We start from the raw sequence: 26,368 nt of genomic DNA on the forward strand, positions 1-26,368 counted from the left end.
TTACAGGGAGCCAGTGCAGAGAAGCTAAAACAGGAGAAATATGATCTCGTTTCTTAGTTCCTGTTAGTACACGTGCTATTCCTGAATTAATTGACCGCAGAGCTGAGGTCGGAATCTGGAGACAGTCTGGGACGTTGGCGGGGGTCAGAAATCTGTTACTGTGCAGAGTTTCAATGACTTCCTGCAGGACTGAACTACAACTCTGGTGATAACAAATATACATATTATACAGCACATAAAGACACCACACAGGGTGAACAGGTGACGAGGACGTTTGTGTTTGGAGGAGTTTGTCTCCAGGTGAGTCCGGAGGCTCTTTGGATAAAGTTTCCTGTCGAAGGCAACCAGATCAGACGGACAGAGGGTCATGTTCTCTACATTTCTGTGGACAGTCATTGTTCAGTTCACCTGCTGAGTCGTCCTGACCCTCACCTGAGCTGGAACCTGCAGAGACAACAAACACTCACCTGGTCGGCTCCGACAGGTACAACACAGCTCAGTAACTTCAGTGGAGTGACGTGACCGCAGAGTTCGGCTGTAAAACTGTTTTTATATATATTAAACCAGATGGACGGATTCTGTGTTTTCAGCAAGTGTCAGGAAAGTTCTCCGTCAACAGCCTGACACTTTCCTGGTGTCCTCAAAGACACAAACCAATAAACTGCCCACACTTCCTGTCCAGCTGGGTCTTTGAGGCACGTCGTCTCCTGTCAGCTTCTTTCTGAAGGCCAGAGGAGGAACCGAGTCACTATTCTGCAGGTCCCCAGTCTTTAACTTTGGGTTTCGAGTCCTTAACGGGTCTTTATGTTGTCTCCACCAACTGTAACACCACTAAAACAACGGAGTGATGAAATGATGCAGGGACATTTTCTTTAGGTCAACCTTTGATTTTTGATTTGATTTTGATTTGTTTCAAACATTTAAAAATTAAAAAAATAAATAATAATAAATTAAATAGAACATATTAAAGTAAAAAAACCTACAAAACAGAGACAAATGAGAAATCATTAAAAGACTTACAATGATAAATATAAATAAAAAGAAGTATTTTGCTTGTCATATCCCACCCCGATCTAAAACTATACTAATCCATCACTGATCAAACTGTGACAGAAACACACTGTTCAGAAAAATTAAGGGAACACTTAAATCACACATCTGATGAGATCAGATCACATCGTCATGCTGGATGATGTCACAGGTAGCATGTCTCTCTCTCTGTCTCATTGTGTCATACGGATTACTGTTAATTTATTATGCTGATCTGTTCTGTACGACATCTATTGCACGTCTGTTCGTCCTGGAAGAGGGATCCCTCCTCAGTTGCTCTTCCTGAGGTTTCTACTGTTTTTTTCCCCCGTTAAAGGGTTTTTTGGGGAGTTTTTCCTGATCAGCTGTGAGGGTCATAAGGACAGAGGGATGTCGTATGCTGTAAAGCCCTGTGAGGCAAATTGTGATTTGTGATATTGGGCTTTATAAATAAAATTGATTGATTGATTGATTGATTGAAATTGTTAACGTTCACCACAGCGTCTACAGACTCTTTCACGCCTGTCACATGTGCTCAGTGTGAACCTGCTCTCATCTGTGAAGAGAACGGGGCGCCAATGGTGGACCTGCCAGTTCTGATGTTCTCTGGTGAATGATGGAGCTGCACGGTGCTGGGCTGTGAGCACAGGTCCCACTAGAGGACGTGGGGCCCTCATGCCACCCTCATGGAGTCTGTTTCTGACAGTGTGGTCAGAAACATGCACACCAGTCGCCTGCTGGAGGTCATGTTGTAGGCATTGTTGTACGCATTATTAGTAACGCATTACAGTAACGCGTTAGTTTTTAAATTCAGTAACTCAGTTACCGTTACCCCGTTATTTTTGGCCAGGTTTTAAAACGGCGTGCAGCATGCAGTATTCCTTCACAAACTGAAGTTCCCTTTCACTAAAACATTTTAACCCTGAACAATAAACGATAGTCAAGTCAGACAGAGGTATATGAACAATTCTTACCAGAGCATCTTAATGAAACAAGTCTCTCACCAAGTCACTGTCGACCTGCTGGCCTCACCACAGTGCTGTAACGTTACATTAAGCCGTAGCGCTTCTGTAGATCTTTAGTCCCAGTAACGTGATATCCAGTGACGTGATATCCATTGTTATCCCGAGGAAGCTTTTGTTGTGGACAGACAATGTCTGCGGTGGGCGACAGACTCGACATCATCCTGTAGCTCTACAAATGTTTTCTCTATTTGTATCCAAGTACCGTAGTTGTAAAACGTTTAGCTGCCTGACAGCGAGTGACTCCACTGTAGAAGACATGTTGCATGTTTTCTATACCGTTCAATAGTTTTGTCAAGTTGTAGTCTAACAGTCCCTTGGTTAAACTCCATCCACTGTCTCTTAGGCGCTGTAGCTATGAGCCAATACAGTTAGGAAATGTTTTGGGCTGAGTTTCCCAAAACATGATCCTTCTGAGCAACGTCTTCTTTGTGACTTAGAAAAACTACACTGCAAAAAAGAAAAGCACCTGGCGCCCTCTAGCGTCCCCTCTCAGTCATCTACAGCCAGAACGTACTCAGAGTATAGATGACACTAGTGTGCGTGCGAATAGTGACAACAGTCTGACCCTGAGTGAGCTTTACATTCTCTGTAATCATTTCCTTTGTGAAGATCTTCTTTGTAGCTCTTTTTAAACTGTCTGATGTCTTTACTCTGATTGATTTCTCCACCCACTGCCTTCCACAAACTGATAGATAAGTTATTTATTGCTTTGACTTGAGCAGTTTTAAAATCCACCAGATCCATACATTTAACTTCATAAACAGGTTATCAGTGTGTTCCCCATATCCAACAGTGTTAGATTCTTGCGGCTCTTTGCTGCAGTATGGAGAATGGTTGTAGGGTGGTTTTGTAGGCGTTTCCCCAAACCTCAACACAATAAGTTAAATACGGCGATATCACCTTGACGTTAGCATCGCCCTGGTTCCCTCATCAAAAAGCCAACAAGATTTTTTTTAAATTGGATTCTGGAGTCTTGCAGAAAATAAGCAAATAAACAAATGTTTCTGATCCTTCAGGTTTTGTTCAGTCAGATAATCTTCACTGAGGAACTTTATGATTATTGAAGAATTAATTCAATCAGAAGAAGTACAAAAGCTAACGTTAGGCTGTAAACAAACTACACCACGGTCACATCACGTCACCACCACAGCAGGTTGTAAAGTCGTGTTCGCCGTGACGACATTCTGAGGTCTCGTTTAGACACTTGTTAGAGACACATAAACTGACAGTGGAGTATTTTTACTGCCGGAGAGCAGAAGCTGCACGTCTCTTCAGCTCGTTTTATCTAATAATGGCAGAAACAGCAACCAGAACCAGAACCAGAACAGGAACTGAATTATGATTCAATGATTTGTGTTTTACAGGTATTTTTGGCACCTGATGTTATTTATTCAACTTCTTTTCCCTTTGTTTTGTTTATATTGTTGACTTTTGTACTGTGTTGTATGTTGTATTTTTACGGCTACAGTTTGGGTGAAGACAAATCTCCCACTTTGCGGGACAATAAAGTTCATCTTCATCTTGAATCTTGTATATAAATAAAAATTGACTTGGCAGCTTTTAAGTTTTTGAGCATTGTCTCTTTCCAGTTAAGTTGTTTTTACCAAAAAATAAACTATGCTTATTTTTATAGTGAATGTTAAATTAATGCGAACATGCCAATCAGATATAATTTGTAAAATATATTCTGTAGTGAATAAAAATCATTTTAGAGAAAACGTAAGCTTTTAAAATGACAGTATGGCTGCACTATGATTAAAACAATATATATTTCATGTATAAAGTAGCTGAACACTCCAAAATAACAACTTCACAAAAAACATTTTTAATTTCTCTTTAGAGAAGTCTGAAAAAGACAAACATGAATTATGTATGGCACATGACGAGCTTTATTTTAGTATTTACTTCATTAGTTTAACTGTATTCTGATAATGTATTTAACAACAAGGCTGATATGACGCCTCAATTTTAGCAAAATTTGGATTTCACAGAAATTCTAAGTCGCATCATTCAGCACTTACTAAAAACATAAAAAAAAACTTTAATAAATCATTTTTTATTTTCCACCAAAAACCAAAATGACATGATGAATGATAAAATGTTGTAAATCACATTTACCTTCAGTCTGAACTGTGTTGCTAAAGATGTTGTGTAACATTAACGGACACTGCGTTCATTAAGAAGATGAACAGAGTGAGATCCGACAGTGTTTATCGACTTTATTGTTTCATGAGAGACGAACATGTTTTTCATGTGTAACAGCTGCGACTGAAGTTCCTACATGTTCTGATAAAACTACAAACAGAACTGGATCCTTTAAACATGGAGATTAATGAACTTGAATGAAGTTGTAGTTGTTTGAATCAATGCAACTGCCTAGCTAGCATCAGAAATAAAAGAGACGACATAAAAACAGAAAATAACTCTTACGCCTCTTTGCTTTTCTCTAGTTCCACTCCGCCTCCCACTTCTCCAGAAAGTCCTGCAGGTTCAGGTTGAAAACATCGATGCCTTTGGGGGACAGATGGACGCCATCAGCCCGATACAAGCCCGTGTTTGCGCCGCACCTAATGTTGTCATGGGTCAGCGAGGTGCCGCCCAGTTCTGAGATGATGTTCTGAATCCTGCGATTCACTGTGGTCCGGACCAGATCGACTTCGTGATTGTCAGGCGAGTGGCGCCACACCCTCCGAGGGAGGATGTTGGACCACACAAGGACGCACTGCGGGAAGATGCTTCTCATGGACGTCAGGTCCTTCTTGACGGAGGCCAGCAGGTCGGTAGGGCTGTCGGTGCTCAGGTCGTTGCCACCCAGGTGGATGATGAGGACGTCTGGGTTGGGCCAGGTGACCTTCAGCTGGTGGAGCTGGGGCAGCAGCTGGGACCACGTCATGCCCTGGGTGCCCTTCCACCAGATGGCCACCTTGCTGGGGTCCATGCCCAGCTGCATACCTACCTCCGGAGACTTGGCCCGTGACTCGGCCCAGTACACCAGCGAATGACCACAGATCCAAACGTTCTTGGGCTCGCTGGTGACGGGCGTGCCTGGAAATGTAACAGATTACATTTCTAAGTTACAAAGCTGTAAAATGTTTTTGCACCAGCTGATCCCAAACTGTCTCTCGCACTGAAGGACTGTACGTTAATTCTCAGGCTGGTTTCACAGAGATCTGCTAAACTGGTCACAGAATTTGTTTTCAATGTCAAAAAACAACTGAACAAATATTAAAAATGTTCTTTCAGGACATCCACTGAAGGCAAAAAATTGAAGAAACCGGAGGAAAAAGGACAGACGTCCACTGCACTACGAGGTCTCACTGTTGGGCCAAAGCAAGCTGATCTTTGTGAAACCAGCCGCAGACTTTTACCGGTAAAATCTCCCTATATGATCCAATAACTCCATACTACATAATCAACCTGTTGGGAGCTGTTTCTATCAAATACCTGTATGCTGATTTTGTGCTGTATCACTTCATAAAATCAGAAGCAACATCGTCTTGAATAAAGCTTCTAGCTCAACACATCAATCATCATTTCACTGACTCAAGTAACTGGATCAGATAATAATCAATTTTATTCTTTACAGTTTAAACTTTCTCATGTAGCGAAAACCCAAAATGTACTAATCTAAAGAGGAGGAAGACTAATCTACTGATCAACAGACAAATGTCTGCGGTAAATGTATCTGCAGTTTTTATTGTTGTGACTTTAGTAATGAGTCATTTTAGACAGTTATGTGCTGTTTGTAGAAGGGAAAAAAAAATCTCAGCATGATCAATTAGTATAATCAAAAGACCAAAACGATCACCTACCTTCACGTCAAGACAACAAATATTGCCATTCTGCAATGTTTAACTTTTCTTTTCCATTTCAAGCTCCTCTGAGTCTCTTCAAAATAAAACACTTACCCTCACAGTGAACAACTTTTATCTGAGGGTTTATATGGCGTCCCTAGCTAACTGCTGAGTTCACGTACAACAACCATTTGTCAAAGCTGACTATGTGAAATATAACATGCAACAAAACTGCCTACTAAAAAACCCATTTGATCTTATCATTAAAAACTTCATATTCCACTATAATACTTTCATACTAAAAAACGTCTTACTCCAAAACTTTTCTTCTGACGGTCTGAATTTCATCCAAAATCCAGTATTTCATTTAGAGAAAGGAAATGGAATTAAATCTTAAATGAAAACCATTCTGTGATGTCTCCAGTAAAAACAGACTTAACTATGAATGTATTTTGGGTTGAAAGAAGTCTGTTAGATTTCAAATGTTGTATATCACTGATTTATAAATGATAATGTTGGTAATAATTATCAAATTGTAAAGACTCACTGCATTGGGAGGCTGGTGATGGACTGATGGGTGGTTGAAAAGTTGATTAAATGGCCCATCTATCTGTAACATTTTAAAAAAAATCATCTTACACCTTTTTTTTGGTCATTTATCATTTTCCATTTCTGTTCGCTGACTCCATACTGGACACCCTTGTCTCCACCTCAGTCTGATCTAAACTGGTAGTCTGGCTGTTTGTCCTGTGACGGCCACAGGATCGTGACATGTAAGCAGGAGTTACCTGAGCAGCACATGTAAAAGCAAAGATGAGACTCGCTGTGTGATCACGGCGGATTTAAATGCACAGAAGTGAGAGGAATGACGGATGGCCTACTGACGTTTGGATGATGGAACTGAGTTCAAACACCGACTGAGACACGACAGTCGGAGTTTGTGGTGATTCAGACTGAAACAAAAGCAAAAAATTGACTAAAAACATAATCTGGGTGACATCCTTGAGCCCAACGATACCTCTAATACCTGTTAGCATCATATTCTGAATTATAAACCATCGAAACATGTTATGAACACGAACAATGACCTAGCAAAGAACCTCCTGAATCGTGGTCTCACATTCAAATCTAATCTGAGTACCTGAGTCATTGACTCAAAACTTAAACGTAAATAACGAACTACTAAAGATAACAATAATGATACAATGCTATAGGCTCTCTATGTTAGCTCCCTGAGCTAACATTAGCTCTCAAACTGAAATGACAGGTTAGTTAAAAGCGCGTAATTTCAAGGGTCCCATTTACAGGTACTGTAGTTAAAAATACGTACGCGTTACACTTGTTAAATTAACTTATTAAAACGTGGAAAAATTTGGCCTGTGGAGGCTGCAAATTACTTTATAGATTTTGGTTAAGAATAATCACCACTACATGTAAAAGTGGCGCCACAGTCACTTAGAGTTACAGAGTTACTTACCATACCGATGACAGACTACAGTGAGTCGTGCCTCAAACTGCCAAAGCTAACGATATCCATCTGACACCTAAATGATGTTAAACCTACAACGTTAGCTTCCTGAGCTAGCGTAGGTCGTTCTTTCTTTCACAAACTGAAAAGAAAAGGGAATTCACAGCCCAGAATCCAAAAAATTAATATGCTTAAAATACTCATGTGATATGCTAACTTTATTGTAAAGTAAACCTATTTAGCTTGGACGAGATTCTTCGTAATATTACTTAAAGCATATGCCCACGATGGAATAGCTACCATGACATTAAATATTTGACCCCTGTGGTAAAATCTCTCTATGTTAGCTTTCTGAGCTAACATTAGCTTCAAACTGAAACGACAAGCTAGTTCACAGATCAGAATCCAAAAGGTCCCAATTTACAGTTATTACGTTTAGAAGGTCATTTAGTTTGATACATATGGGAAATATCTGAGATACACTTATACAATTTTGGACAAAATTAGTTTGGACACGATGCTACATAACGTCACTCAACATGTTGTTAATGTTGACCATATCATTCAAAGTAGGTGTAGGTATTGATTTGATCACTTACTGTATAATGTCAATGTCAAAGTTAACGATATCTGACCAACGACCTGGACATGAGGGTGAAAGCTCTTGCTTGCTTCCTGAGCTAATGTTAACTTCAGACTGCAAGGACAAGCTAGTTCAAAGCTCAGGATACAAAAGGTCCTAATTTACAGTTACAGCGTTTAGAAGGTAATTAGGTTTGATACATGTGGGATAGACTTTGGCTAAACTTTACCAAAATGAGCTTGGACACGATGCTACAGTAACGTCACATATTCTTAGTAATGACCATTTACTGGTTGTAGACACAGGGTTGATCACTTACTGTGTTATCAATATTATCAAAGTTAACAATATCTGACCGACGCCCCGTACATGGCGATGAAAGCTCTCAACTTTGCTTCCTGAGCTAACATCAGCTTCAGACTAAAAGGACAAGCTAGTTCACAGCTCAGGATACAAAGGTCCCAGTTTACAGTTCTAATGTTGAGAGGGTAATATAGGTTGATATGTCTGTGATATACTTTAGCTAGACTTTAACAAAATTAGCTTGGACATGATGCTACGGTAACGTCACTCATCATATTCTTCATATTGACCATATCTTTCAAAAGTAGTATTTACTGGTTGCAGATACAAAGTTTACCACTTACTGTGTTAATGATTTTGTCAAAGTTAAAGATATCTGACCAATGACCGAAACATGAGGTTGAAAGCATTCGACGTTAGCTTCCTGAGCTAACGTTAGTGTCATAGATTGGAAGCTACATCACCAGTGATTGCTGACTTGATCTGCCGGATAAAAATAAGAAACCTGTCTACAGTTCCAAAATGTCTTCAGTGATGTGGAAATGTCTTCAGACATGCCATCCTTACCTCAGGGACTCGGTCATGACTCCGCCGCTCAACATTATTCTGACGACTCTAATCTGGCCTTGCATTAATCAACTCGGTGACATGGACTTGGGCTCAAACTGAAGGCTAAAACTCAACTTGGACTCGAGGTTTGGTGACTGGACTACAACACTGCTAACAAATACCAACAGAGTAGAATCGTAGTCTTGATAATGGATATCCAAACGTGTACAACACTAACTTCTGTCACTGCAAAGGAATCAGAAAGGCTTTACTTTTCATGGCCACGATGACGAGGAGTCTTCTGGATCTTCTGTTAAAATGTCACATTTCTGGATATCCTGAAATCACAGCTACACTGCTGACTTGACTTACCCTTAACAGCTTTACTGTGACCTGGCTCAGACTCTGTAGAAGTGGGTAACCGCTGACCAATGAGTGTAACAGTAATTACTCTGGAAACGGAATACCCAAACCTACTGAAACTACCTTGCTTGAAAAGTAGTAGAGTAATTACATGTCTAGCTAACTACCAGGACTGGGTGTCATACCTTCAACATTTTTTATTAATGCCCAAAATGTTCCTATAAAGTACTGAAAACTGTCAGGTACCTTTGATCAATTTCATAGTTTAGTTTACTTAAACCTTAACCAAGTATCAGAAAATACAGTGTCGGTGTCAGGACTAAAACTCATATTGCATCGGCACTGGCATCTAGAAATTTCAAACAGTATTTTACCTTACTAAATACACGTCTATCTGAACCCTTCATGATCTAGATACCAATGGTGTCACCATATGAAGAGGAAAAAGATGTTACTTTGTGGAGTTGAGACAGCAGTTGGCTTCTTTTCTTGATCGCTGGGGCGAGCCACTAGGCTCGGCTAACGAGCGCAGCAGATGAATGACAGAGGTTTGTAGCACTGCAATGCACGTTAAGGCTAGGTAACCTCAAGACTGTTTTATGGCTCCATGTCGAGGTGTAGCGGTATCTATGTGCGGGAGCTCTGTTACTACGTCAGAAGTTCTGCTGTAGCTGACTGCAGCTCCTTAATAATGCAACCACACGTTTGTTGACCTGGGAGAGCACAAGAAAGGCCATGTCCAGGACAAACCTTCTTGCTTTAACTGTTGATCTCTATCACAGAGTGAATAAAAAAAGATACATTATAATAATCCACGAGACATTAGTGTAGCTTCGGCCGTTGAGTGAAATCCTGTGCTGAATTCTAAAGCACTTCCTACCTTGTGGGAATCGACGGTGAGACTGCAAGACCACCTCAACTGAGAGGCAGAAACCGCACTAGACTGGTGTCTACCACAAGGCCTAACGGGGTAATTAGGCCTTCTTAATCATAGTTAGATCCAAACAGAGCTCGGTGATACTTCGATCATGTTAGCTTCTTAACATTTCTACGGTATCTCCAGAGATGTGGTTACTCAAATAACTGAGTAACCACATCTGAGAGGTAGAAATCTATTTTAACTTGCTCAAAATACCTGTCTAATCACAGAAGAAAACAGCGTGTTCATCTTTAGCCCTAAAGGGACCATAAATAGCATGCAGCTGTTACTTAATGTCGAGCACGCCAAGAACATAACCTTACACCGATCAGTCAAAACGTTAAAACCTCTGACAGGTGAAGTGAAGTAGTGAAGTGTACCATGCCATACTGTGAAAACTGCACAGGAATGGCACGAGGAATATAACAAAGAGCTCAAGGCATCCCCCTGACCTCCAATTCCCCAGATCCCAATCTGATCCAACATCCATGGGATGTGCCATGATGCCACCTAACAACCCACAGGACTCAAAGGATTGGCCGCCAACACCCTGGTGCCAGACAAAGCAGAACATCCCCAGAGTTCCTCTGCCTATGCTTTAACAGGCCAGAGCCATGTTTGATCCAAGGAGGCCTGACTCGGGATCAGCAGTACCTCTGGGGTCCCAGCACATCCCATGAATGCTTGGTCTGATTGGGATCTGGAGAATTTGAAGGCGAGGTCTGTCCCGTTCCTTGGGTGATTCTTGAGCAGATTTTCATGGTGTTGCTCTGAGGGGGCCACTGCCATCGAAGTGCCGCTGCCACGAGTGATGGTACTTGGTCTGCAATAGTGTTTGGGTGGGTGAAGTATGTCAAGTGGAATCCAAATGAATGCCAGGACCAACAGTTTCCCAGAGGAACATCGGATTGTAATGAAACGATCAATGTAATTCACTTCATCTGTGGTTTTAATGTTTCGGCTGATCGGTGCTTACATCACATAATCCTGTAATTCAAAGGTTGGTCGTTATATTGTATGTATGTAACTGAATAAGATCTGATACCTGGGGGGTTTGGTGGGACATCCTTCCACTCTCCACTCTGTTTCCTGCGAGCTAGCCAATCTTTGTATTGCTGCTCCCTCTTTTCCAAAACCCTCTGGTTGTACAAATCCAGCTGCAACACAAACACACATACAAAAGCTTTATCCTACACAGCTGAACATAACGGTCTTTCGGTACTGTATGTCAAGACTACCTGGGAATACATGCGCATGAGAAAACTAAACAACTTTGATGACTGACCGCAGATACAAATTCTTCACCACATTCTCCAAAGACAAAAAATACTTTGTGGGAACTGTACTTCAGCAGCTTTAAAGTGCCCCTTTCAATTTGTGTCAAAAATCACACCGTTCTTATCAGTCCAACAAAACTCTTCCCAGTGAGTTCTCTTACGTTTACTTCTTGAGTACTTGTTTTCTTGTACTTTAGTAAAAGATGTCACTACAGTAGTACCATACCTTTTCCTTCTGCTTGATCTTTATGTCCTCCTCTGTCTCCACTGAGGTCTGATGACTGGAGGCTGGTGGAGAGACAGTGGGTAAACTGAACTGAACTGATTTGACCGGTTTGGCTGGTGGCTGTACAGCCAGAGATTTCACTGTCTCTATGACCTTCAGGCACCTGGCCACTGTCGTAGAGATGGTTGATTCATTATCATTTGAGGGACTTGATGATGCAGGTGTCGATGATGGTGGTGATACTCCGGCAGCAGTGGTTAAAGGCTGCAAAGGACTGGAAGAGTTAAGGGGTGGAGCTGCAGGAGGCTGGCCAGCGAAAGAAAAGGCTGTATGGCTGGAGGGTGGAGCAAAAGGAGGTTGTCCGGGAGGGCGCCGGGGTGGAGGCCCAGGAGGAGGTCCTGGAGGCTGTCCAGGACGCCGTGGAGGAGGTCCAGGGGGAGGTCCTGCAGGAAGTCCAACTCGTGGTGGCTGACCAGCTGCAGGAGGAGCTGGTGCACACATGCTGGAGCCCTGTTCTGGAGGAATCTGGGTAGTGCCTCCAAGGGGCCAGTTCACTGGTGGGGATGGATGTTGGTAGTGGGTAGGCGGAGGCCCAGGAGGAGGTTTCGGAGGAGGAGTGGTGGAGGGTGTGCTCCCCATTGTCTTGGTGAGACTCTGCAGCTGTTGTGCCTTCTTGAGTGCCTCCAACTCCTGCTGGTCCAGAAATCCTTCATACTCTGAGACAGCTTTAGATCTGCTGAGTGGCTCTAAACTGGAGGACCTGGCAGGGGAGGGGGAATGGATGTGATCTGATTCAACAGAACCAGTTCTACTTGTCCGCCGTTCCTCCCTTGGGGATGACAACATCTCCCTTTCTATGGATGAGGACTTTGGGCTGTAGATTTTCTCTTGGGCTCTGCTGGCCAGTTTGGACATATCTCCTGTACTCAGCTTCAGGCCAATTGTACGGAGCAGACTTTGAATCTTGTCATAGGGTTCTGTCTTGACCTTTGGTTCCTCTACTGATCTTTCTACTGAGGATCTTTTAGGGCTTAGCTCTGTCTTTATCGCTTCCAGAGCAAGACTGCTGCTGGGCTGCTCTTGAGCCAGTCCCACAATCCGAGAGAAACCCCTACCATCCTGAAGTGCCCGCTCATGAGGCAGAAGGTCATCATTCACAAGAACAGGTTCTGCTTCCTTCTCAGCATCCACCTTTTTATTAAGCATGTCAAGGAAGCGATCGAGGGGTGGTTTCACAGTTGGAGGTGCCTGGTGTGGTATTGTGGTCTTCAGTTTGGGAGATGGACTTCTAGGAGGAGGTTCTGTGGGAGAGGGAGGTCTGAAATGGGGCTGGGGAGATGAAGTGGCAGCAGTATGCATCAACGAAGGTTGGATGGAAGCAGCAGGAACTTGGCCGGGCTGGGACGAAGGTGAGGGACCATGGGGTTCTGGAGATTGGCTCCGTCTGACAGAGCGATACGGATCATCATAAGGTCGGTCCGCATAAGCTGGATCATAGTAGCGATCGTCATAGGGTTCATCATAAACATCGTAGCGATCAGTGTAACGTTGGCTGGCAGACGGAGGGCCACTATAGGAAGGTTCACCATAGAGACGACTTTCATAAGGGCGGTCACTGTAGGGACGCTCCCCATACGGGCGATCAGGGTAGGAACGACTGGCATACGGATCACTGTAATGGTCACTGTAGCGTCGATCTTGGTAAGGACTGTATGGCCGGTCATAATATGCATCGTCATAGGGCTGAGGGCGATGGTGGTAATCAGGTACATCTGGTCGTTTCTTCAGGATGGACCGGACTGGTTTGTACTCAGTGAGTGGGACAGTGATCCTGCCGTGGTCATAGTCTATGCATGTTCTCTGTCCAGGGTCCACCAGTGACTTCTTGTAGGCAATCATGTCGTTCAGCTCCTCCAGCTCCCGCTTCTTCCTTGCAAGCTCGTCGTCGACAACTCCACCACGTCTGAGAGGAGGGCTTAACTCCCTCCTCCTCTTGTGACTTTCTTCGCGGTCTCTGCTGATTTTGCTCCTCCTCTTGATGTCCTTGGTCCTGTCCTTGGTCCTCTCCCTGCTCCTCTCCCTGCTCCTGCTGCGGCTCTTGCTGCGACTCCTGCTGGAGCTCTTGCTGCGGCTGCGACTCCTGCTGCGGCTCTTAGTCCGGCTTTTGGTGGGCTTCCTCAGCCTCTCTTGGCTTTGGCTTCGCCTGAACCTGCTGCTTTTACGGTCATGGTCAATGCTGGGACTGCGTCTCTTTTTGGGTACACGTCCAAACTGATCTCTTGGCGGACTCCTGCTCCTACTTTTACTCCTACTTCTGGCCCTACTCCTACTTTTGCTCCTACTTCTGCTCCTGCTCCTACTTCTGCTCCTGCCATATCTACGGCGACTGGCACAGTAGTCCCTTCTGCTGACGCTGGTCTTACTGTCCTGCGCTCTAAGATTTTTCACCACCGCCTTCAGCTTGTCTGTCTCGGGTTTTAATTTCCTGAAATGTCAGAGGGAAAAAGACACATCAGACATGACGGGCTCAATAGAACAATTTTACACAATCTGTTCTTCTACACATCCTGTACACCAATACCTCATTATGTTATTAATGTAACTTAGGTCTATATTTACATATTATAGGTAAACATTTGAATTACATAACATCTCTCTGGAAACATATTAGACAATCCATGTCTTTCTTTACTGCATACCTGATCATGTTCCAACTTAAAAAAAAAACTACTCTTTACTCACTCAGTGTCTTCTGAAGCTTTTGCCAGCTTGATGGTCATCTGACAATGATAAGAGTCTGACATTAGAAAAAGATCTCTGCCAACATACTGTGACAACAGTGCCTTAAAATTTGTTAGAATACTTCACCCACAAAATGTCACTGGCTTCATTTGAGTATCGGAAAAGTCCACTGGCCACTAGGCTAATTTATACAGTGTAAAATGCCATAGGGTTGTGCTAAAAACATTAGCATGTTGTATTTGTTGGGAAAATGTCTCCAGATAAAGACAAGTGTTTGTCTCTAGCCCCTTTTACACTGCCAGATTTTCAGCGAATGTGGGCCGTTTTGCCGGCAAGCTGCGAGCATTCAGACACACAGAGCCGGATTGGCGAGTTGATCCAAGGTGCCCAATTTTCCGCTTCGTAGGGTAGACATATTGGTGGAACCCTTCAAGTGTAAACAGACCGAGGCGGCCTTCCACCACGGGAGGGGCTGTTGATGACTTGTGGGAGGAGCTGTTGATGAGATGACGCCGCACGTGCGAGCCACTGGCGGTGGATAAACAGGAAACAGCTGATAGCAGGAATTAGCGAGCAGCTAGTAGCAAGAGGGAAACACAAACACAAGCCCCCCATTGCCCCGAAAAAGGCACATTCTGTATAAACAAAAGTAGGTAGGCGACATTTTGCTGCACTCCCCGATTTTGTTTTTATACTGCCAACGCTGAAAAAAGACTGATTGGGCTTTCCTGCAAATTTGCACAACTCCTGTCTAAAAAGGGCTTGTGAGACAAAATGCTGTGAGTTATAGTGAAGCTGATTTGTGTTTGAAACTGTCTCTAATAAACCATGTTTAATGTGTGTTCAATGTGTGTTTCTTTAATATGTGTTTATGTGTTTGTGTATTTTGAATCAACTAAACTTTACGGCACTTCACAGAACCCTCCGCTGCCCACTAGTGTTTTGGAGGTGTAACTGCAGAGTGACACAGGCACACCACTGCACAGGTATTAATGCTCACAGCGGTGTAGGGTCTGCTGCACAAGTAAAAACCCTGCTTAACCCGAGGTGAGTAACTGATATTCATTTTGTGGTTGAAGTATTCCTTTAAATTCACAGAGAACTGGTAAATTAAAATATAAAATCAATGTACAGTTTTACATGAGACCGTGAAATCATTCTTTAATATTTATTAAACCTCACTGAATTTATTTCAAAGGTAATGTTGGGCACATTTTTAACACACATGTGAAAATAACCGAATACAACTTCTATACTATTGAAAGAGTTTAAAGTCGACTAAATAACTGAATCAACACAGATGAGTTAGCTCTTCATTCTGTCTCGCATCATAACTATAAATATAACTACAGCCCTCCTCACCTTCCCTTTGGTTGCACCGACTCCTCCCAACTTCCGAACAGGGAAGAAAACGCTCTCTGTGAAACGTTTTATCCTGATGGCCTGGTTCCCGCCCTCTGCCGTCTCATGCTTGGAGAAACAATGACAGACACATTTTTCAAACCAGGACGCCGTGACCATGACCAGTATTTAACCTCAAGAGTGTTCGATTTGACACGTCAGCAGTGGTCGAATTGAGGGGGGATGAGGGGGGATGCCAGCCCCTTTGTTAGAAAATTGACCAAAAAGCATCCCCCTTGTTAATCTAGAATCTGTGTGTGCAGGCACGGACGTAATTTGAGGGGGAGACGCAGGGGACATGTCCCCCGCACTTCCCGTATCTGTACCCTCCGTCCCCCGCACTTTTTACAGCCGTTACCACCGTCCAATTCGTTTTTAACATGTGGTACCGTGTTTTTCCAAGCCGTCTTTAAACGCACCATGAGAAGGCGCGTACACACGCCGTCCTGTTGTGATCAGAGTCAATCCACACAGACAAGACGTGTGCTGCTGGGCAGTGCTGATGAGTGTTAACTATGTTCAGCAAACCAGCCAGCAAGAAGCAAAAAACCTTGCAGAGTTTCTTCCAAACAAACCGTGTAAGCTGAGTGATGCTGTTGCATGTAGATAATGTTAGCTAAGTGATGACTAATTAATAGATGCCAATATATCAAGTTAAGCTAGTTAACAAGAACACTAATGTTATTGTTACCTATGTTAAATACCTTGCTAGCTAGTTTCATGCAAGGAATAAACCCACTCCTCCTTAATAAGAACTTGTGCTCACTGTTGCTTTGCACATATTTGTTTAATCTTTATTGCCACAATATAAAGAGCAGGGTCAGGGAGGAGACAGTGGACCAGAGGCCAGCAAGGACGATCATGCAGGGTCCTCACAGGAGAGGAGAGATTATAACTGGCTGAGAGAAAATATCTATAGCATAAAAGTGACTTTAAGGTTAATTTCCACAGCTATGTCACCACTATTATTCCTAATTTTATTTCTAAATTTTGCTGTGCACATTTATTATCTATATTATTGCAACAGATAGAAGAGGGACAGGGAGAAACCAGGCAGGTATCAGGACAGGGACCTGACAGCAGCACCAATGATCAGCCCAAGGCTTCACAGATTAGGAGAAATTATAACTGACTAAGGAAACGTCTATAGGATAAGAGTGACTCTAAGATTAATTTTCACAGCTATTTCAGAGCTACTCTTATGAATATACTCTTATGAATACTCTAAAATGTTTTTTGTCTGTATTGCAATACTACTGCATTATTTGTGTTTTTAAAGGCAGCAGGTATAGGTCATGCCATTTTTCTTTATCTTGATTAAGTTTGCACATCTGTGCTGTCATATTTGATGATGTGTGTACGCAAAAAAATCAAAGCTACATTGCATCCCCCTTGTTAACAATTAACAATTCGACCACTGCACGTCAGACTATCTGAGACCAACTCTACGAACTCTCAGCTCGAACTGTTCAGGGCAAAGTTTAAGGTTTGTTCACTTTGAAAGATTTTTCTTTAAGTAAATGATAAAAAACAGTGTCACAGCGAGGCTTTAAGTCCAGACCAGAGTAAATTCATACTAACATTTTTAAAGACTTCTGAAACAGAAGTTCGGAGGTTAACCCTCTATGTACTTATGTTCCAGACAATTGAAACCTTTCAACGTGGATAACACCAACTCAGAACACAGTTCCTACCTGATATTAAAATTTCATTTGGTAAAACTCCGAATGTTGTGATGAGACAAACAATAAAATCTTCACATCAGTGGTTGATGGTGGTTCTGACTCACCCGCAGCCACGAGTCCTGGTGGGTCTGGTTATGAATGTCTAAAACTAATTAAGTCCCTCAGCCATCGGAAAAATGCCCAGCTGAAGGACGAGGATGAGGAGGAGGAAAAAGTTGGACTCACCGGGACGACACTGAACTCGACCTTCTCGTTCAGCTCCAGTCTCTTCTTCTCGATCACCTCGGACATGTGGAAGTACAGCTGAGGGTTCTGGGTGCACTTGATGAGCCCGGAGTCCACGCCGAACTCGATGACGATGCCCTGGTTGGAGAAACACATCAGAAACATTAAGACACGTCAGAGGGTTCGGCTGGGTACCGTTTGTGAAGAGACGGTCTGGGTGAAAGACGTACGTGTCGGCGTTGTTCAATGGACTCTTCGAAGGAGTCGGGGAGAATTTCCACGAAAGTCGCTCGTTCCTCTTTGGTCCCTTGATGCGTGGCGATGTTGAAACGCACCTTCACAGAAAAGACACGGATCAGATTTAACTTTTATAGAGACAAACTGCAGTTTCCTGAAACTGGCGGTCATTTCAGCTACTGAAGGCGGCAGTTCACACTGTAATACATATATATATATATATATATAAATAACAGCACATGTGTGGCTGAACAGTTTTATCTGTTCGTCTAACATAAGTTTGTCCATCAGTGCCCTTTTTTTTTTTTTTACATGCCAACACTTTTTTTGTTGCTAACATTTCTGTTACGTACTGTTTCGTTTTATCATACTAACTTTTTCATGCTAACATTTTTTTATGCCAATGTTTTTAAGGCTTACGTTCATGCTATCATTTCTTTGCTCATGCTAACTCTTTTTAAACTACTGTTCCTTTTTTCAAGCCGTTTCTTTTTCATGTTGTCATTTTCTTCACCGCTTTAGCCCCTTTTCCCTCACAGGAACTCATTTCAATCATCATTTATTTTTCATCATTTTAGGATTCTAAAAAACCTCGGCGCATTTCCACCGAAATTACCCAGGAGAAAAAACTTTCCCTCAACCCCAAACTTTCTCTGAAAAAAGTACCTAGTCGGGGGGGTAGGACTTTTCAGATTACCCGGAATTCTTGAGGGGCGGGGCTGTGGGCTGCTGAACGCTGATTGGTGGAACACACATTTGCAGCGTTCAGCAGCATGTAGACAGTGATATTCAATAGGCTCCGCCCACAGTCTCTCATCTACCGACACTAACGTTATGTCTGACACAAGGACAGCACGCTAGTTCAGCTGATAGTGAATTGTTCTTAATGAGCTCAAGTGACAGCTGTCTGTTTGGAGACTAACTTAGTTTGACACTTATCTTAAAATTCTTTACCCTGAGCTGCTGGCTGAGACAAACAGCCCAACTCTCTACACCAGCACGTAACCAGCCAATGAGCTGGCGGAGCCAAATACAGGACACACGCTGAATCATCTACGTCATCACGCTAATTTGAACAAATTTTCTGGAACTTTGAGGTGCGGTGGAAACACAAACCATTCGGATTTCCAGGAATTCTTCTACCCAGGTAAATTAATTCCTGGAAACAAAAGTTCCTGGAAATGTTGTGGAAAAGGGGCTTTTGATGCTAATGTTTCTTTTTTCATTCTGATTCTGATTTTCACACAAAATGTTTTTTTTAATGCCGATGTTTTTTTATGCTATTGTTTCATTTCTCATGTTCATGTTTTATTAATGTTGTACTGTATGTATGGATGAATGGATGTCAACTCACTGCAAAACCAATCTACCTACGGGTATGAATAAAGTAACCTAACCTCTTATTTTCATGCTAGTGATTTATTTATTCTACGGTTTCATGTTTTCATTCTAAAGATTCACTCTTTTGTCCTGATGTTTTATTTTTATTCTTATTTACCTGAGTGTGTATCACTTTTACCTGGAGAGCTAACTGTGTATCCTGTGTTAGCATTAGCACTGCTGCTAGCTGCCATGTCTCACTGGAATATATCACGTTCACTCTGTCATCATAAAATCTATCAGGATGAACTCAAGTCTCGTGCGTGTCGACCTTTAACAGTAACTTTACTGCTGAGCACATTTTTTCCTCAACACTGACAGACATCATGATGTCGTAGAGAAACGTTTTCGGCCCTCCAGCCATCTGTAATTATCGTTTATAATTTTGGTCACACCTCATCTCCTCTCTGATAATCAATTAATTGATCAGTCGTCCTCTGACCTTGTCTCCGTCCAGCATGGTGGCGGTGGTCAGCAGGTCGTTGGGACCGAAGGGAAGCTGCTTCTGTTGACCGTCGATGGTCATCACTAGTCGACCCATCTCTGGGTCGGGTTTTCTCCCAGCTGCTGTTTCAGCCGACTGGTTCTTCTTCACCTCCTCATCCTCAGGCTCCTTCTTTCCTTCCTGTCCTCCGTCTCCTTCAGGTATGTCCTTCTCCTCTTCCTTCTGGTCGTCATCCATTTTCTCAGCTTTGATTTTAACCTGCAGGAAAAAAAATACAGATTTAGTTTATGAAATAAATGATGTCACAAATAGTGTTGCTTTCGTCAACGAAAAGTATGACTAAATATCGTCGTCAACGAACCTTTATCACGTGACGAAAACGAGACGAGACACAACGTAAATGGTGGTCATGTGACGATAACTATAATTAAATATATAATGCAATATTGTTGACGAACAAAAACGAGACTAAATGTGGTTTACAAAATAAAAACTCTGCTAAAATTTCTCTTCATTTTCGTTGACCAAAACGAAACGAGACAAAATAACGTTATAATGTTTAGTCACGTTATTATCATTTTGCAGTATTTCTGTTTCCTCGGCTGTGTGTCGCACTGCACAGACGCAAGCAACGTCACTTCATCAATCCTCACTCGCGGCGTTATTTGGAAAATGCAGCTGCGGTGGGCTAACAACTTCAGAAACATAGTTAAGTCTGACAAAGAAAGGGACCGATGGCCGGGCAGGCGGGGATTGTCTTTGGGAGAAAAAAAAGACGCGACCTTTGGACACACTTTCATTACATTGAAGTGGAAAAGAAAACGGAATGTGTTGTGGAAAAAGACACTTTCATTACATTGAAGTGGAAAAGAAAACGGAATGTGTTGTGGAAAAAGACGGGGAGAAATGCGGCCACAAAATCACAGGAAAAAACACCACAAATCTTAAGAGACATCTCAAGGCATTCCACAATGAAATCGAGGTAAGTTAAGACATTACTATTACGTCACTTTCTATTTAGAGAGCTCATGCTAACTCATGAGGCTGTGGTTAATGTGTCACATTTTAACATTAGCTTTAACGTTAGACGTTAGCCACTGGAGCTGAAAATGACTCGTGTGTGTGTGTGTGTGTGTGTGTGTGTGTGTGTGTGTGTGNAACGTTTAGAGATTTTTGTACACAAACTCACCCCTACTGTAAAGTGTGTTTCTCCAAAATATCTGCTAAATATAGTGTGTGGGAACTGTTATATTCTTCTGTATCCACAAGAACACACATAAATATATATTTAGCTCTAACTGGGAGCTAATTTAGTTAATAAATAAACTTCCTCTGTCTCGTGCTAGCAACAATAACAGTCACGTGAATCCACTGATTCTAAACAGAGGTTCTTAGTTCCTACCTGACTGACTAACTCCATATAAGTGTAATAAAGCATCCCTTGGTGGCCAAACACTGTCGCTAGTTTTGTCATTCACATAGCCATCACACTGAACTGAATTTGGCATCAACAACATGACTTTGAATACCTTATTCTAGACCCACATACATTTAATCAAAGGGTCAAACGGTGTTTGCACTCACATGCCTCCCGTAACTACTGCTTAGTTTATGACTACTTCTGTTTTGATTATGTAGACTTTTTTTTTCTTTTACGGACAGTCGAGTCACTCACTCGGAGGTTGATTTATTAAGGTAAAAATCAGAGCAAGGATTTATGCTACTTAATATTTGGAACAGTTAGATTTTCCAGAGGCTGCATCTGTCCTGAAATTGTATCTATTCCTGTGCTAGATTCCAGAAAGAGCATCAGTGAAGCAAGTCCCGCCCAAGAAGATGGACAAGCCAACTAGTGCTCAGGATTTCTTTGCCACAAGGAGGTACAACGACAATTCCCCAGAGCAACATACCAAAGAGGAGGGGATAGCACAGTGGATAGGCCCGAAGGACTCCCAGCACGAATTGTCGAAGATGAGGAGTTCATCGCCATGATGGCAAAAATGGACAAAAAGTTCAAAGTGCCAAAAAGACATAAAATTTTAAACTTGATTGACAAAATGTACAAAGAAGAGCAAGAAAAGATCAAACAAAAGCTGGCCTCAGCACGCAGAATAACTACAGGGTTGGATATTTGGACTAAAAAGGGGCTTACAGCATCCTTCCTGGGAGTCAGTGCCTGTTACTTCAACTCTGAGGACAACATGGCTGAACACAAACTCCTGAACCTGAAGGAGATGGTTCACCCTCACAAAACAGAGTCGATTAGTACACTCGTGGAGGAGTCAATGGAGGAATGGGGGATCCCCAGAGAGAAAGTCCTCACAACAATTACTGACAATGGCAGCAATATGGTGGCTTCGTTCCACACACGTGCAGAAGTTGCCACAACTTCTGAAGAGGACTCAGAGGCGGAGCACGCCGCTGCCAATGATGACGATGAGCATCCGGAAGGGGAGGATGGCAGGTCAGTCTGTGTATCAAACTATGCCATTAACTCATTCAACATTTATGTAACTGGTCAAAATTTATTTATATTTTGTCTGAATAAAAAAAAAAATCCCATAGACAGTTAAAAGGTTAAAAATTATGCTATTAATTCATTCAGCATCTGGTCATGATTTAATTTCATATACATAAAAAAAACAAAGAAGTTCATAGGAAGTTAAAAGGTTAAACATTTTTAATTTAAATAACTATTTCATTTGGTTCAATAATGTAAGGGTTAAAATGGTTAAATATGTACTTTTTTTTAAATATATATTTCCATGTAGATACGACTACGGAGCCATAGAGTGGACCCCATGCATGGTTCACACCCTACAGTGTGGTGAATATGGTCCAGAAGGAACCCCCAATCCAAAGGCTGTTGGAGAAAGTGAGGCACTTGGTGAACAAGTTTAGGAAGTCATCTGTCGCCACAGAGCGGCTGCTGCAGAAGTGTGCTCTGGTTCTGGTCAAAGACTGTCCCAACAGGTGGTCAAGCTGCTTTGCTATGATTTCACGCTGTCTTGAAGTCAAGGAGCACCTCATAGCTGTGGCTGAGTCCATGGCTGGGACATCCTGCAGCCCAGTGAGTGGCAGAAGATTGGGATGCTGAGAGACCTTCTTCTGCCATTTGCGGAGCACACTAAGTCACTTGAAAGTGACACTCAATCACTTTCCCTTGTGCCAGCACTCCTGGATCTCAAAAACCATCTGTCGGAGTTCTCGCTTGCACATGGGAGAACCTATAAAGATGCAGCTACTCTGGCTCAGAAGATGCTGTTCAGCATGGACAGGCGTTTTAGTGTGTTTCTTGATATAACAGCTGTCAACTTCTCACCACTTCCTGCAGCAGCATGCTTTGTGGACCCTTGTGTAGCTGAAACCCTTCTGGAAAATGATGACAACGAAGTACAGAATCTTGTCAGAAAGGCAGAGGACTACATTGCTCATCTTGTGCCACAAAGAGTGCAAGTATGAGAAGAGCAGTTGATCGATGATAAGCAAGTCGAAAATGAGGGTACAGATGCTCCAGAGTCAACCCCCGCAAAACAGCGTAGATTTAAGTTCTTCAGTGCCAATCGTCCATCAAGGCCCAAGACAGCCAAGACAACAAACATTAAGCAGGAGATTTTAAAATATAAAGAAGGGCTGTCTGCTTCCCACCAGGATAGTGCTGAGGTTGAGGAATCCGGCACTGAGTATTGGTTAACTCAGTGTTGTTCCACTGTGTTTCCAGCACTGAAACCTCTGGCCTTGGACCTCCTGCCTCTNGATTTAAGTTCTTCAGTGCCAATCGTCCATCAAGGCCCAAGACAGCCAAGACAACAAACATTAAGCAGGAGATTTTAAAATATAAAGAAGGGCTGTCTGCTTCCCACCAGGATAGTGCTGAGGTTGAGGAATCCGGCACTGAGTATTGGTTAACTCAGTGTTGTTCCACTGTGTTTCCAGCACTGAAACCTCTGGCCTTGGACCTCCTGCCTCTCAGGCATTTACAGAGAGGCTCTTCAGTGTAACTGGTTACCTCTCTTGTGGCCGCAGGAACAGGGCTAGGACCATTTTGGAAAGAAGCGCTTTCCTCAAAATAAACAGGCCTAAATAGTGGTTAATGGCTGGCCTGAACAGACATGCAACAAGCATGCATGTACTGTACACACGTACACACACACACACGTACACACACACACACACACACACACACACACACACACACACTGAGCATTTTGATAAGCAACCTTTCCCATATCTATGCAAAAAAAATCCCACTATGCTGATCCTAAATTGTTGATTCTGATTTGGTTGTGAAGATTTTATTTTTTTGATTCCTGAACAAATATATTAAGTTTAGGCCAGCACACAGTGTTAACAGCTGAAAGCTGAAGGGCTAGACTTTTAACAGTTGTGAGTTTTATGGAAATCAAACAGAGATACTCTATCTGTGCTGGGCACCAGTGAAAAGAAAATGTCAAAAATATAGCCATAGAGTATTGTGTACTGGACAGCTGTTTTTGTGTGTGTGTGACAACCAGTCTTACAATAACACATCCAGGGGGTTATGGTTTATGAAGCTAGCTGTTGAGACTGCTGGTTATTTGGTTCAGTAGTTGGCATAATTCAGTACTGTTTATTCTTTTCTGTTGTTATTCTTTTAATAGTTTTTATGATGCAAAATCTGACTTCGGTTTACAAGCAATACAAGTCACAGACACACACATTTTATTTGCACTTTTTATTATGTTATTGTAGCTCGAGCATTCAAGCACCTTGTTTCTATTTATGTTAAAGTTGAATGTATTCAATTTTTTCTGGCATTGTCATGATGCTATTTTATTTATTTTATTTAAATTTATGTGTGTGTACTAATAACATGTTTGGTTGGTAAAATAAACATGTTGTAATTCAAATCAGAGCATCTTCCATGTCTGGAATAAATGTATTCTTGAGTCTATAAGGTAACAATATAATATAATATTAAGATAACCTTGTTTGAATTGTGAAATGGGTTTGACTAAAAGAAAATTTTGGTTTCATCTATACTAGGTACTTATACTATACTGACTGGGTATAATAGAATTGCATTAGTAAAAAGAGACTAAAATGCAATTTTCATTGACTAAAACTAGACTAAAATGTCGTCAGTTTTCGTCGACTAAAATGAGACGAAAATAGTCATGGATTATTCTGACTAAAATAAGACTAAAATGCTCAGACTTTTAGTCGACTGAAACTTGACTAGACAAAAAGAGTATGAATGTAACTAAAACTAATAAAAACTAAAATGACAGTTTGACACAAAGACTAGACTAAAACTAAAATTAAAACAGGCCGCCAAAAACAACACTAGTCACAAACTTATTTTTTTGCAGTATTTCCTCCGTACCTGTCCAGGGAGCATTTGTCCTCCTCCTCCTCCTCCTCCTCCTCCTCCTCCTCCTCCTGGCTCCTCCTTGTTCGCCTCTGGCTCCTTCTTGATCTCCTTACGTGGATATTTGGAGACGGCTTTGAGGACGGTGCCTTCGAATCGCTCCTTGCTGATCTCGTCCATCGTGTCAGGGTTCCTCACCTTGAAGCCAAGTGGGGTCCACTGCAGGACGACAGGAAGCAGTCAAACACGGCACGCACAGATGATTGGTTTAATGTGCGTAATGATATTACTGTGATGAAATAAATACTGAGTCTGGATTTTGTCTATAAAAATGTTTAGGACATACATTTAGGTGAATTCAGTTATTAAACGACTGATCAGAGTTTTCAGTTTAATTCAACAGGTCAGGGTTGATGAATACGTTTTTATTGTAAATGTGAAATCAGACACTGAACTTCACCTCAAACTAAATCGTAATCTTTCATAACTACTCTTCATCTCACACTAAACCTCCAACTAAACTAAATTAAACCTTGAGCCTCACTAAGTCATCACTTAACCTGAACAAATCTAAAAGTTTGGCAGAATTAAACTAAACCTCAAACCACACAAAATTTCTTTTTCCAAACTGTATCTCTAAACTAATCCTATAGAATAACTAAACCTGAAACAAAACAAACTTAACTCTAACTTTAAAACAAAATCATTTAAACTCAACTAAAAAACAACAACTAAGAACTAAAATTAAACTTCAGATCTAGATTAAATAAACAACTCTAATAAAAACTAAAATAATGAAAAAAAAAAACTTACATAAGTAAAAACGTTAAATTAGGAACTAAAATAAATAAATTACTATAATAAACCCAAAAATCAAATAATGAGAAAAGAGCTAAAATAAAAAACAAAGTTTAAGTGCTAAAAAATGAACTAAAATAAACTAAGAGTTAAAATACACTAAGAACTATTAGAACTAAAATAAATAAAAAACCTATATTAAAAAACTACAATGAAACAAAACTTAAAAAATTAAAATAAAAAAAATAAAAGAGGCAACAGACAGCAACTTTTCTTAAATATATCATGATGAAAATAATGTGGGTTGCACAGGGTAGTGTCCACAGTAAAATCAGACTATCAGCGTTTACATAGGTTACTTAGTGGCTTTGCAACCTTTGCAATAAGCTTCTGCCACCGGTGCCGAAATTTCATGGAAAAAATCTGCTTTACGGCAGAAAACGCGTCATGTATTGTGAAACTGGTCGGTCAGCCAGTCAGGGACTGGAGCTGGTCCTTATGAGGAGTTGGGCATGAGATAGTTGAGTCACGAGCACAATGGCAGACGGACAAAGTTTGGAGACAAGTGA

The 26,368-nt window shown here is 41.8% G+C and overlaps 1 protein-coding gene across 4 annotated transcripts in view; it reads right to left on the minus strand.

The window, feature by feature from the left end:
* Nucleotides 1-3,922: 3,922 nt before the first annotated feature.
* Nucleotides 3,923-26,368, minus strand: part of si:dkeyp-121d4.3 (uncharacterized) — a 35,601-nt gene continuing 13,155 nt past the window's right edge. For 3 of the 4 annotated variants that reach the window (XM_050071652.1, XM_050071649.1, XM_050071650.1), the window contains 9 exons: nt 25,017-25,220; nt 19,649-19,909; nt 17,820-17,924; nt 17,590-17,727; nt 15,641-15,748; nt 14,279-14,316; nt 11,537-14,021; nt 11,079-11,190; nt 3,923-5,099 (listed from right to left, as the gene is read on the minus strand). In XM_050071652.1, the coding sequence (XP_049927609.1) occupies nt 4,501-5,099; nt 11,079-11,190; nt 11,537-14,021; nt 14,279-14,316; nt 15,641-15,748; nt 17,590-17,727; nt 17,820-17,924; nt 19,649-19,909; nt 25,017-25,220 (4,050 nt within the window). In that variant the 3' untranslated portion in view covers nt 3,923-4,500. Of the gene's footprint in view, nt 5,100-6,395; nt 6,459-11,078; nt 11,191-11,536; nt 14,022-14,278; nt 14,317-15,640; nt 15,749-17,589; nt 17,728-17,819; nt 17,925-19,648; nt 19,910-25,016; nt 25,221-26,368 lie in introns of all 4 variants that reach the window. The other variant, XM_050071651.1, reaches the window with a different exon arrangement.

The sequence above is a fragment of the Epinephelus moara genome, chromosome 19, assembly GCF_006386435.1.
Source record: "Epinephelus moara isolate mb chromosome 19, YSFRI_EMoa_1.0, whole genome shotgun sequence".
NCBI lineage: Eukaryota > Metazoa > Chordata > Actinopteri > Perciformes > Serranidae > Epinephelus > Epinephelus moara.